The sequence below is a fragment of the Myotis daubentonii genome, chromosome 2 (assembly GCF_963259705.1).
Source record: "Myotis daubentonii chromosome 2, mMyoDau2.1, whole genome shotgun sequence".
In the NCBI taxonomy this organism is placed as follows: Eukaryota; Metazoa; Chordata; class Mammalia; order Chiroptera; family Vespertilionidae; genus Myotis; species Myotis daubentonii.
Genome location: NC_081841.1, coordinates 190862604 through 190876295, shown reverse-complemented (window position 1 = coordinate 190876295; position 13692 = coordinate 190862604). Strand labels below are relative to the sequence as shown.

Sequence of the window (13692 nt, the reverse complement as noted above, 5' to 3'; positions counted from 1 at the left end):
AAAAATTTTTTATTGTTGAAAGTATTACATATGTCTCCCCCCCCTCTCCCCCCCCATTGACCTCTCCCAGCCGCTGATCTGTATTCTTGTTATAACAGAGTGGTCATAATGGTTTTTTTGTTTTGCTCCAGGGAGATGCTGGAGAACCAGGACTGCCAGGAACAAAAGGGACAAGAGTGAGTATAATTGTCACATTGGTAATGACTGTGGAGACTTCCTTCCCTTCCTCTTCGTTTTCTTTGTTCCTCTCCCTCTCCCTCTGCCTGTCCTCAGGGCCCAGACAGCGTGTGTGGAGGGCGTAAGAACTTAAAATAAGCCATAGCTTATCGTTTTTGACCTCCAGTCCTTGCCACTGGTGCTGTGCATAAGCGGAGCTGCTGTTCATTCTCTTTCACACTTGTTTCCCCCCATTTGTCCTTCCTCAAGGATTCTTATAGACATATTTGAATTTGGGGGAGTTGTGGGAGAAAAATGTCTTCATTGAATAGCGAAGTGATACTATTTCCAGAGCTAAACTTCCTCTTCCTTCTTCACACACTTCTTGGCTACTCCATACCTGAGAGATGCAAAAATAAAGATCTTTGACGGGAATCCCGAAATTAGAAAAACCGAATTGCTCTGTAAAATGGAAAGTTTGATTCTGCTATTGCTACTTGCTGAAGGGGAGTGTGACAGTGACCAGCGGGTGCATTTGTCCTTGGACCTCTCTGTGATGGACATGATCCTATTTCAACTAGGAATAGTTCTCTCTTCCCCCAATGAGCTGATTTATCCCATGCATTCTTCTTCCCAATGGTTTGAGCTTTTAATTTGAATTTTGTAGATGTTTATCTATTTATTCACCTAGAAATTACGAAGAAGGAAATGAGGGCAGAGTTACATTGTGCATGGGCAGCCTTGATTTTAGAAGGAAGTCATAGTCAGCTTTCCATGGAGAATTGCTTCTGAAAGCCTGAGGTACCTGCCTCCCTGGGCTGGGCCCTCAGCTGCCTCCCCGGTAGGATGACCCTGTCTGCTCAGTGTAATGTTCTGAATGCCAACAATTAGGGTAGACACCTTTTGGGGGGTGCAGTGGGAGAAAAAGAGGTTCCCCAATGCTCATGGAAACCTTTTCACTTCCATCCTTACAGGGACCCCCAGGAATATCCGGTTACCCTGGAAACCCAGGAATTCCTGTATGTATATAAAGTGCACCTGCTTCCTTTATGAGACACTTGATGTGAGTGATGGCATCGTCAGGTGGTTTTTAAATTTTGGCTGCTTCTTCACTTTATTAATTGCAGGGTATTCCTGGACAAGACGGTCCCCCAGGTCCCCGTGGTATCCCAGGATGCAACGGGACAAAGGTAAATTCGAAACCGAGACCTTTCTCCCTTTGTGCCTGTTCACCTGACTTCGCATCTTGAGAAATCAGGCCAAGTTGTTCAGTTGCCATCACTGCAAAGCTGCTTGTCTCAACACTTTCTTTATGTGATTAGGAAATGCAGTTTTCCCATATTTAATGTTTAAGAATGATATAATTACAACTTTCTCTTTCGGACAATTTTACTCTAAAATGGCTTTAAATATTGTTATTTCTTACCTATAATCTATTCCTAAATCAAACAAGAAAATGCTGCTCTTAATCCTGTTCCTATTAATTATATTTTCAAGTATATCTCTTCTGTTGGGAAGTACCACTCAGTAACATAGATTGCAACAAACAGTTTTTAAGAAATGATGTTAATTAACAAATGAGGTAGGACATAGTAACTGACGAGGGTGTCTGGAGTGAGGTCCCACCTGCCTTGTCCGGTACTTGTGAGTGACTGTCTGCTGTCCCCTCAGGGTGAACGAGGGCCCCTGGGACCTCCCGGTTTGCCTGGATTCACTGGAAATCCTGTGAGTATGAGGTTGTTAAACTCAGAATTTCTTTCTTTGACTAGACTTTCTCTCTTTTCATTTCCTTTCCTTAGCCCGCCTTTTTTTTTTTTTTTTTTTTTGTCTCATATCTTAATCCTAGTGATGTTTTGAGAAAAACAAAACTAATATTAACCTTTTTTTTTTTTTTTCAGGGACCACCAGGGTTACCCGGAATGAAGGTACATTATTTTACTTTATTGGATTCATTACAGAAGTCTGTTTAAAACAGATGGTGTGAAAGTAAATTTACTTTAAATCACTTTGGTGGGCCAATTGCCTATGGACACATTTGTCTAAACTCTGTTCCATTAAAAGGGTATATAAGTCATTTACTTAAATTTTAGAAACTAAAGTTCAGACATAGGTACACTGTCTTAATAGGAAATAAGCAGGAATAGGCAGCACAGTGTAAATATTAACAGATGTGAGTCTAGTTCAGATTAATTACCTGCATAGACATGTCAGTTTGGATGCTCCTTTTCCAGAGCCATAAGTACAGGGCCACCAAAAAGAACTCAAGTTGGTCTCATATTTAATCTATCTGGTTTGACTTATATACAACGTATACATGTTGCCTGTACTCTGGAGTCACTATTATGCATTCCATAATTATGGCAGGAAGACCCCCAGTTGCCTTAGGTTAAATTCTGGTGTCACGACCTCTTTATTCAGAGCCAATCCATGGTCCCCTCTCAGCTTGATTTTCCTATATGTCCCAGTGGGGCGTAGGCCCCTCGGTATTGTGGCCTAACTGAACACATGACATTTACCATCATAAAAATGCTCTGCTTTGATAGAAGTGCTCATCCTGAAATACTTTCCTTGAAATCCAGTTCTTGTTTTGTCAGACTGGCCTGTGGTCACACAGTCTCTTGACCAGAGACTGGGTCCTGGTCTAGTATTTCGCGTGTCTGTGTGGGACAGTCCCATGGAAGTGTCCTTGATCCTTTCACTTTGCTGTAGACAGTCAGTCCTGGTTGCAGCTGAGTTGACTGTGCAGCACTGAACACTGGTTATTAAGAGAGTAGCATGAATGGGGAGACAGCCAATCTATATATTTCAAGCTTAGAGAGAGTCTAAACCCCAGACATGGGCCAGTTCCATACCAGTAATGCATGCCTAATATTTGATAGGTTTTAAGTTTCTTTACACAAATACCAGTATTCGAGACTTTGTCTTGTTTTTTCATCACATAGGGGGATCCTGGTGAAATACTTGGCCACGTGCCCGGGATGCTGCTAAAAGGTGAAAGAGGATTTCCCGGACCCCCAGGAATACCAGTAAGCATTTGCTGAGTCACTATAATCCCATGCTGAGTCTCCTCCTGGTTTGCATTTTGATTCTTTTCTTTCTCAATACATTGTAGGGTTCACCAGGATTCCCAGGGATGCAAGGTCCCGTAGGCCCTCCAGGATATGCCGGACCACCAGTAAGTTTGGGGGGTTGTTTCCCTGAGGCAGTCATTCAAAGAACAACTATCTTGAGGTGTGAAACAAATACAATTTAACAAAAACTTTACACAGTGGCGATCTCCCTTGATTTGGGTTGGGTGGATGAAAATCTTATGAAAATATTTGGCTGCATTTATGATCCACACATTCCCAGAGCTGTGGGAACAGGGTAATAATAGCAATGCATGCCAAGACAGCCCCCAAATGGACAACACCTTCATTATGTGAGTGATGCCAGTGATCCGTGGCCTGAAGAGGCTGAGTTCAAGGTGGACAAGGAGATTCAGCCCTAGAGATGGACTTGTGGGTCTGCTCTGTTGGGGGCTATGGACACAGACCAGGTGGTGGCTAGAAGCCACACAGTATTTCAAAGACTGTGCCAACTGAGCACCCAGAGATAACATCCCAGAAGGCTCATCACTGTCATTGGCCTCCCTCACAGCTGATAATTCTCAATAGAAAGGGGATGTCATCTGCTCACATATACATATTTGGGATCATGAGAGAGTTAATATTAACAAGACTTATGTTTACCAGGAATGAATAATGCACTTATTTTGTTATCCTCACACTAGCCTGCCTGAGAGTCCTGAGGCTTATCTTTTAAATTTACTCTTTTTTGAGGGTGGATAAAATTCAACAACTCTTCTTATACTCATTCCTGCACATGAAACGTCTTATATGTTCTTGTAAGTGTATGAAATATTTATAAGTAAAGAATGACTAGTAACATATGGTTACTAGACTTATTGTGCTGATGGCATTCTTTCTTTTTTTTTTGATGGCATTCTTTATGTACATAAAGAATCACCAGTTTTTCCTTTTTAAATGGTTATAGAAAGCATTCTGAAATTTTGAAAGCATTCTGAAATTTTTGAAGTCCAATTTTTTTTTTTTACTTCATTATAGTCTACTTGCTGGAAGAAATCATTCAGCTTTCTTTAAGATAAAAAATTATATCCAAATTAGACAAACATCATTTCCAAACTGGAAAGTGTAGAATCATAGAGAGTTTGGCTGGTGATTTCATCCATTGTCTGTAAGCTGGCATGTTCTTAGATCAATGGATTCCACAGGACAGTGCAAAGATTTCTTAAGTATTTACATTCCTGTTAATAATCATACAAGACTAGTTTCTGGTTACTTTCAAAGTTTTACATTTCTAGAGCACAGGGAAAAATTAACAAATAAATTATTTTAACCGTAGGATCGTAACATAATTTCTGTACAAAGAAGCATTTAAAGTCCACCAGGGTTGTAAACTGTATTTAATTAAAATGCTTTATCTTTTAGGGTCCCCCTGGCCCTCCTGGCCCTCCAGGTGAAAAGGTAAAGATTTGTGTTATTTGTTTTTCTTTGGCATTAGTATATGACTGTCATGAAATTGTCATAGCTCATTCTTTAAGTCTCTGTTAAAAATTTTTGGAAAATTCTAACTTCTTTACCTATCTCTATAGTTAACATCTGTCTAGCTACCTATCCATCTATTCATCCATCTATCTAACCTATCAATTGGTTATTTGATTGATCTCTTCATCCATTGATCTTTTTTCCATCTACCAACCCCTTAGTCATTATTTTGGAATCATTGATTTTTTTCCTTTAGTCTTATAAAGCCAGAGTTTAAAAACCTAAAGTTAAGAAAAAAGGCTTTTATAGATTTATTTTTCAATAATACTTTTAGAAACTTTTTATAGACATTAAATACAATATTATCACAACTTCATTGAAAATCTTAGGGTGGTTGTGGGATAAAGCTATTGCCTTAAATCTACTATCGTACTGCATTATATATGATATTTGCTAGACACTTTTGAGCAAAGTAGACAACTCTAATAATGGAAGCCTAATTTTCAATCAACAGGGTCAAATGGGCTTAAGTTTTCAAGGACCAAAAGGTGAAAAAGTGAGTACATATTGCTTTGGGGAGTTTTCATGTTTAAAATTACAGTGCCAAGCATAGAGTTTCTGCCTCTGGACCTACTCTTGGGCTCTTATCCCATAGTTACTTTTCTCTGCACATTCTTGAGTTTGTTAGTGTCTTCCTTAAAATGCACAGCTAAATGTCACTGAACTCAATGTGTGATCTCATCCGCAGAGAATATAATGAAGCCATTAATCCCTTGATTGAACATATGCAATTCAATCAAAATGTTCTCAAGCAGTGATAAGACCAGACCTATACTTTATTATAAACGACTCCAATTTAGGACTTGACTGTTAATAGTGTAACTATACTGAGCCCTGCAAAAGCAAAGGTCATCATACCAAAATGGGAAGGAAATGAGCCATGGAGGCAGGGAGGCATGGACCGGAGCAGGCAACCCCCTCTTGGGAAGAAGGAAGAACATCAGTGGGTTTCTGATTCTCTGGTGATCTCTCCCTCAGTTCCCCTGAATCACACCAATGAAATGGGCACTAACCAAGAGGGGGTTATTGGAATTACGGCAGCGCCTGCCAGGCCAAGGTTCTTTCTGTGGATGGTCAAGACATTGTAGACAACGGCCACCAGGGGGCCCCAAGTCAACTGAGGCATGGGCAGATGTGTCCTGGACAGGTGGCCTCTGCTTTCTACCCCAAATTTTGGCCCACTTTTTTCATAATCTCCACATACAACAAAGTAATCCTGAAATTTATACAGTTGAATTTTTTAGAACTCACTCATTTGGGGACTCACTGTACTTCCAGTTGTACCCAGCAGTTAGGATGGCTGAGGAAGATAATTCTTGATGGTTCTTGTATTGTTGGCTTATCTAAAGATACCTCCTTTCTTCCCAGGCTCTATTAGGCATTTTGTGTCTTTTTCAGGACATCAAAATGCAATTGGACAGTATATACTAGAATGTATATGCTTGTATACCTGTGTTCTAGTATGTGTATATATACACACATATATGCTGTTTGTATATGTATGCATGGTCTGTACATACATGCGTTCATACATGTGTCCTATAGATGATCAGGTTCCATTGCTATTACTCAAGACAGTGGCTTTCGTGACCCCTGAGAGATGAAAGTCTCCTCCTGGCTTTAGATACTAATCGTGCCCTCTTCCTACTGAAACTTCATTTTCTGCTAAGGCAAGGATAGATGAGAAAATAGTGTAAGAACACTTTTAAGATAGATGTTTTATTTTAGGCCCCCTCTGCATTTTTTTTCAATATATAATTATTTTTTGCCTAACTAGTTCCCAATGTTTGCATCAACAGGGCGATCAGGGGGTCACTGGCCCTCCAGGAATGCCAGGAGAGGCTCAAAGGGAAGAAAAAGGAGAACTTATCACTAAAGGAGAGAAGGTATGAATTGACTTTGTCCACCGAATGTCGTCTTGCTAATTTTGCATAAATTCCAGGGGATTAAGAGAAACTGTGTCAAAATTGGGTTTCTTCAGCTGTGTTCACCCCTGACCTGGAGAACAGATTTATAGACTATTCATCATGTAGAAGATGGGCATCTGAAAGCAGAGGCAGCTGGTCCTGGGTAGGAGAAAGCCTGGTTTGAGGCTGACTCACTCAAGTGAGGGCTTTCTCAGTCCACCCCAGTGGAGGATGAGCTGGATCAGCAGAAGGGACACCAGCTGTGGATCAAGCATAATTAATTGCCCTTTTAAAATCTATAATCCAGTCAAGGTGAGGACGTGAATGCTGGAGACCAATGTAAATTTCTTTGTTATTATATCAGGAAAAGGTTTCTTTTTTCCTTTCACGTGTTCAATGTCGCATATAAAAATGATATAGCCATTAGATAGTACTGATTGACCTCTCTCTCTTTAAAATTCTTTTAGGGTATTAAAGGTGACCCTGGATCTCCGGTAAGTACTAAATTCTTGTTGATCATTGTTATTTTGTGGGAAACTAACATATTGGAATTAAGTTACAAGCTTATTTCACTTTAAGTGTAATATTTACTTAATTTAATATTTTACCTAAATGTGTGAATAAATCTAACTCTCTCTTTTTTCCCCCCCAAGGGAGTGCCAGGGTATGGAGAGAAAGGTGAACCTGGAAAACCAGGACCCCGAGTAAGTTCTTTTAAGAGTCTTTTTATTCCTATTGTAAATCGTTTTCCTTACATTCCTAGAATCACAGGTTCAGGCACACAGAAGAATGGAAGAGACTGGGAGGGGTTTTCTGGTTTCTCCCTTTCCTCTCCTGAAGGGCTTTTCTGAAGCCCCTGGGAGTAGAAATACGGAGGGAGAGCTGTCATCACTTGAAAAGAAGTCCCAGAAGGTTGAGGCCCTTTGTTATTCACACCCCAAGACAGTCTGGCATTGGGTGGGGGCCTCTCTGAAGAGCTGCCCACCTATTGGTTCCCCACTGATCGCCAACTGCCCACTTGCTCAGAGCCCTTGGTGCCCTTTGCTGCCACCTTCCCAGGCCAGCTCGGACCTCCACCCAGATCCGAGGTGCACATCCTGGAGTGGAGATGCTCAGATGCTTCTCAACCCCCAGAGTCCTGGTGAAAGGACACCCTCCCCGTTTCCAGTAGCCTGAGCGTTTTCAGTTTCTCCCCAGAAATAATGCTGGAAAACCTCCACTAAAATCAATGCTCTGCATAGCAGCTACCAAATGCTCACTTGCCAATAGGGAACCTTCTCTGGTGGTAGCTATGCTGCCAAATGTAAGGGTACCTTAGAAGATTTGGAACTAATCAGGCTCCTTTTTTTTTTAAATGGAAGAGTCCTCTCCTGTTGTAACTTTTTCACAGTTATTCAGCGTACACTCTATTCCTTGTTGTAGTGGCATCAGCTTACACAGAGGCTTCCTATGGGAGATGACGTAGGAACTTGCATTTGAATCAGAGCCTTGTTGTTACAGCATATTTGCTGTGATTGTTGATGAAATACTAATATTTAAATTTGTATTGTACAGGGAAAGCCTGGAAAAGATGGTGAAAAGGGGGAAAAGGGGAGTCCGGTAAGTATTTCTCTGTGATTTTTAAAAGGAAGCTGTTGGCCTTCACTAGCTGACGATTGTTGTTGCCTCTCCTGTCTCCTTTAGGGGTTTCCCGGCTCCCCAGGGTTCCCAGGACAACCAGGACAACCAGGCTTTAAGGTAAATAGGGGCACTGTTTTGAGTTTTTAACCTTCATTTTGTAGGTCAGTTCAGAAATTTTGACTAGAATAGTGGCCTATGGACTCACAAAGAATTACAGTTATTTATGCTCCATGTGAGCAAAAACACAACTTAGCGTATTGGTTTTATTTGTATGCATAAATTTTTTAAAAAATGAGATGTTAAGTTTTTTTTGTAGTAGATTAATTTTTCCTCATTGTAAACCACTCCCAGAAAATGCAAAAAGATATTGTGAAGAAAAATAGCTTATGGGATCTTTCTATTACCCACTCAGAGATGGTCAGAGTTAGTAATTGTACTATGTACACATATGTACATGTGCTTTGAAAAAGTGATATTGCATCATACATCCTGCTTTGTTGCATAATACTATGAAGTGGATATATTTCTATGTCCATAAATGTAGTTATACATTTATTCTTTTTTTTAAAATATATTTTATTGATTTTTTTTACAGAGAGGAAGGGAGAGGGAGAGGGATAGCGAGTTAGAAACATCTATGAGAGAGAAACATCGATTCAGCTGCCTCTTGCACGCCCCCTACTGGGGATGTGCCCACAATCCAGGTACATGCCCTTGACTGGAATTGAACCTGGGACCCTTGAGTCCTCAGGCCAATGCTCTATCCGCTGAGCCAAACCAGCTAGGGCTATACATTTATTCTTTTATTGTCCATGCCTTTTACTTGGTATTTAGGCCCCTTCCACATTTTTATGATTACAACTTATTTTTGTTCACTGGTCTGATCATTTCCCTGTTATAAATTCCTAAAAATAATGTTTGGGGTCAACGTGTAGACTCTTTTGGAAGCTTTTGCCATGTGCCCCCAAATTGCCCCCAGAAAGGCACCTCTCTCAGTTTGGGGCCCTTTCATTTGGCAACTGCTGGTTATCAAACTTTAAAAAATATTTGTTATTCTGATAGACAGAAAAAACTCATTGCTTTATTGTTTTCTTTTAATCACGAGACTAGGTAATACACATTTCTACTAAAATAGAAATATAGTTGACACTTTAACAATATGGATTTGAAATGCATGCATGTACTTACAAGTAGATTTCCCCCCCCAATAAGTACATACAGAACTATAAGTACATACAGAACTGTAAATGTATTTTCTCTTCCTTATGATTTTCTTAATAACACTTTCTTTTCTCTAGCTTACTTTATTGTAAGAATAAAACATATAGCACATATAACATACAAAATATGTGATAATCCCCTGTTCATGTCATTGGTAAGGTTCAACAGTAGGCTATTAGTAGGTAAGTTTTCGGGGAGTCAAAAGTTATACATGGGTTTTTGACTGTGTGTGGGGATCATTGCCCTTAACCCCTGCATTGGTCAAGGGTCAGCTGTAATTTGGAAATGTTTATCTCTAACAATGAATGATAAACTAGGGAAAGGACCTCAAGGTTTGCTTATCAAAGCCAGGGACAAAGGGAGAAATTCTATACAAAGGCTTTAATTTTTTGAGAAAGTACAATCTTGTAGAATTTAAAAGGTAAATATGTTTGGAATATATTAGCCAAGATATTTTTTAAGTTTCACAAATACTTCTAAAATTCTTCTCATATTTATGAAAAACCAAAACAGCCAATTTGATGTAATGCCTAAGTTTAATTCATTAGTTTAAAAGGAAAAAAAGTACATTCATGGAATAATGGCATATCTTAAGACTTTTAAAAGTATTACGATGTTTATATAAGAACAATATATAAAATTAATTTTGGGTTTTTTTTTCATCTAATATGGATTAAATTAAGCCTCAAAGTGACCAGAATTTATCCACTTAATGTTTTTAAATAATGTTGGATTTTAAGGGGAAAGAAAAAACCATAAGTATCCTTTATTACGATTTCCAATGCAAATTTGGACACTCTTACACCTAAAGACCTCAAATAAAATGATTTCTTTAAGAAAAATATACTAAGAAATCAGAATCTTTCATATCGTTTTATTTCATTTATTTTCATTTTATTGTAAGCCACTGTGTACGAATTCAGCTTACAAATGAGTACACAATTTCACTGCTCTAAGCAAAACAGTTTTCATTTTTGCAAACAACATGTTACTTCTGGTCCATATGCATAGTTATGCATATTTATAATCACTGTATGTAACTTTTTTTAAAAAAAAGTACAATCTTATGTTTTGCTGATTGTAAAGTTCTTCAGGTAAAGTTCTCTGAGGGAGCGTACAGTCAACAGAACAAAAACTGCAAGCTTGTTTGTCATGTGACTAATTGGCTTCCCATTAGTGTCTTGTAGAAACTTTTATCCTCATATGTCACCCTTATGCAAAGCAAAATGAAATGTATTTGCTTTTGTTATAGTTATTACAGAGCACTTTAAGTAATCGGGATGGGAGGTATTGAGAGGAAAATATTTCTTGCAAAGTTTAATTGCTTTCTGAAAGATCACTACTCTTTCTAGTTAAAAAATGCTGAAGCTATTATTTTTCTTTTGTAGGGAGACAAAGGTGAAGCAGGTCCTCCAGGCCCACCTGGAATTGTGAGTAAGAGTTATGTTTGCTGGGCTGGAGAGCCTTTGAAATGAAGAAAGGAAAGGACTTGAGGCCAAGCAGTTGCTTAGGCCACAGGCTCTGCAGCATTCCCAGACCGACATTTTTATGGAAAGGGATTGCGTACAATCTGAACGAATAATTTTATATTTTTTATGGTGTGGAGTTTGGGTCTTACTTTTTATTAAATTTTGATCATTTCTGCATGTGGGTAAGAATAGTAGCCACATACTCTGAAACTTTTTTGATTTAAATGGCCCATTGAGGAAAACATTATCAAAAGGGACAGATCATCCACAATTTGACTGCTCTAAGCAAAACAGTTTTCATTTTTGCAAATAACATTTTACCCCTTGTCCATATGCATAGTTATACATACTTATAATCACTATGTGTAACTTTTTTTAAAAAAGTACATTCTTCATGTTTTCAAGTGATCTTCAAGTAATCATTTTCAATATTTTGTCAGTGTTTTGCTATAATTATTTAAACCACTTTGCCCCAAAGCTTTTTTATTTTTTTAAAATATACTTTTATTGATTTCAGAGAGGAAGGGAAAGGGAGAGAGAGATAGAAACATCAATGATGAGAGAGAATCATTGATCAATTGCCACCTGCATGCCCCGCACTGGGGATCGAGCCTGCAACCCGGACATGTGCCCTGACCAGGAATCTAATCATGACCTCCTGGTTCATCAGTTGATGCTCACCCACTGAGCCACACAAGCTGGGCATCCCCAAAGCTTTTTTAAAATGATGAAAATGTTACCATTCTCTTATTTTCTGCCATTGCACTGTGTTGATGAATGGTTGTAAAAATCATTGTGTGCGAGACTGAGTGTATGGGGGCGATGGGTGGTGGTGGTGAGTCATTTCTCCTTAAGCTACATTTCCAGGCATAGGATCATTGGATTAACTTCTCAAGCTTTCTTAATTCTTTTAATTCTCCATAGATACGTATGACTCCATTTTCCATATTTGTGATCCCGCAGCAGCATTCAAGTAACCTGTTTTTAGCTTAACCTCATCAGCAGATTTTAATAATATCCAGTAATTTAATTGCAACAAAGGAATTATATTTTAAGACTAATAATGAAGTAATTTGACTTGGTCATTTTCTTTGAATTTTAGTAATTTAGAATTGAGTGGGTAAGTTCATTCCTTTTTTAACGAGGCAAAAGTGCATTCTTTTTGCCTTCCATCCTTAGGGCCTTAAGGAGGTCCCCACTTTGGACCATTTAATAAAAAAGAAAGGAGAAAACTCTTCCAGTAAAAAAGTTGGAGTGTTCTGTTGCAAACAGTTAGAGGATATGTAAGGGTGTCCTGCTAGCACTCTTTAAAGGAGACTACTCACGTTATGGCTTGTACGGACATGTAGAAATTCCAAACCTAAACCTTGGAATTAATATTTTTCTAACGTTACCTCGTTGGTAAAGCTCCTGCCTGGTGGATTCTCTGCAGGAGGACATTATGGAATATTTATTTTGTATGTTTTGGCTCCCCCTGCCCCATGACGGCTTCTCTTTCACATTTCATGCAATGACCGGACAAGCATTAGCTTCTTCATCTATAGCACCAGTCCCTGCCAGGCCCCGTGGTGATCTCGTGTTCTGTAATTCAGGTGATCGGCACAGGACCCTTGGGAGAAAAAGGCGAGAGGGGCTTCCCAGGGCCTCCGGGGTTGAGAGGCGAGCCAGGGCCCAAAGGTAAGCTGCTCTCCGTTGTCTTTCCCTCTCTTGCTCTTACCTCCTCTCCTCCTCCCCCTGTCTCTCTCATCCTCTCTTCCTCTTTCTTCCATTTTCAACCTGCACTCGTTTGCACCTTGAAAACGTCTGCGTCCCTCGCAGGACCGCGTGGTGACCGAGTCTCACTCGAGCTCATGTTTCATTGTCACACTGTCCATCCGGGGGCCCCTCTCCTGGCATCTCTGTAGCTTCAGGGGCACCACATTTCCACGCGTTCAGGCTCCCTCTTCCCCCTGGCAGTGGGTACTCCTGGGCACAGAGATATAAACCATCAATCACCAGTGCACCAGTCTCAGCCTGTCCAACTCTTTCTCTTTTTAGGTTTCCCAGGACAACAAGGCCAGCCAGGCCCCCCAGGTGAGCACCTTGGACTGATTTTTAAAGAATACTGTCCATCTTCTCAGTGGTGACATTCTGAACGTTGTATCATGTACATTAGATATTCGCATAAAATGTTGAACAGTTCTGTAGCACCATTCTCTAGTTATGAAAACAAGATGTGTTCATGGGAAAGGCGTTCATTTTGTAAGGGACAGGTTACAGGGGTGGGCAAACTTTTTGACTCGAGGGCCACAATGTGTTCTTAAACTGGACCGGAGGGCCGGAACAAAAGCATGGATGGAGTTTTTGTGTGAACTAATATAAATTCAAAGTAAACATCATTACATAAAAGGGTACAGTCTTTTTTTTTTTTTTTTTTTTAGTTTTATTCATTTCAAACGGGCCGGATCCGGCCCGCGGGCCGTAGTTTGCCCACGGCTGGGTTAGCATGTAGCTAGAAACGTATTTAACCGGTGGGACTGTTCCTGTCTCTTGTTGAGTCACACCTACTCTGCCTGACTCTGATCTTTTCCTTCAAGTTAATGTGTAGGAAGCATTTGACTGTCAGCGTTTACATGGTGAGAAGCCTGCCAGTTTGACTCAGTTTTACTTGTTTCAGCAGTTCCCCTTTTAGTGATGGTCACTGGTCATTTTTCCTTCAACAGTTAAGAAAAT

General features: G+C 39.7%; 1 protein-coding gene across 1 annotated transcript in view; it reads left to right on the top strand.

The window, feature by feature from the left end:
* COL4A1 (collagen type IV alpha 1 chain) overlaps positions 1–13692 on the top strand; it is a 140703-nt gene that overhangs the window by 86620 nt on the left and 40391 nt on the right. The window contains exons 4-20 of the mRNA XM_059685108.1: positions 132–176; positions 1131–1175; positions 1284–1346; positions 1828–1881; positions 2055–2081; positions 3099–3182; positions 3269–3331; positions 4647–4682; positions 5218–5259; positions 6563–6649; positions 7138–7164; positions 7324–7374; positions 8225–8269; positions 8354–8407; positions 10900–10941; positions 12573–12657; positions 13018–13053. Coding sequence (XP_059541091.1) covers positions 132–176; positions 1131–1175; positions 1284–1346; positions 1828–1881; positions 2055–2081; positions 3099–3182; positions 3269–3331; positions 4647–4682; positions 5218–5259; positions 6563–6649; positions 7138–7164; positions 7324–7374; positions 8225–8269; positions 8354–8407; positions 10900–10941; positions 12573–12657; positions 13018–13053 — 886 coding nt within the window. The remainder of the gene's footprint in view (positions 1–131; positions 177–1130; positions 1176–1283; positions 1347–1827; positions 1882–2054; positions 2082–3098; positions 3183–3268; positions 3332–4646; positions 4683–5217; positions 5260–6562; positions 6650–7137; positions 7165–7323; positions 7375–8224; positions 8270–8353; positions 8408–10899; positions 10942–12572; positions 12658–13017; positions 13054–13692) is intronic.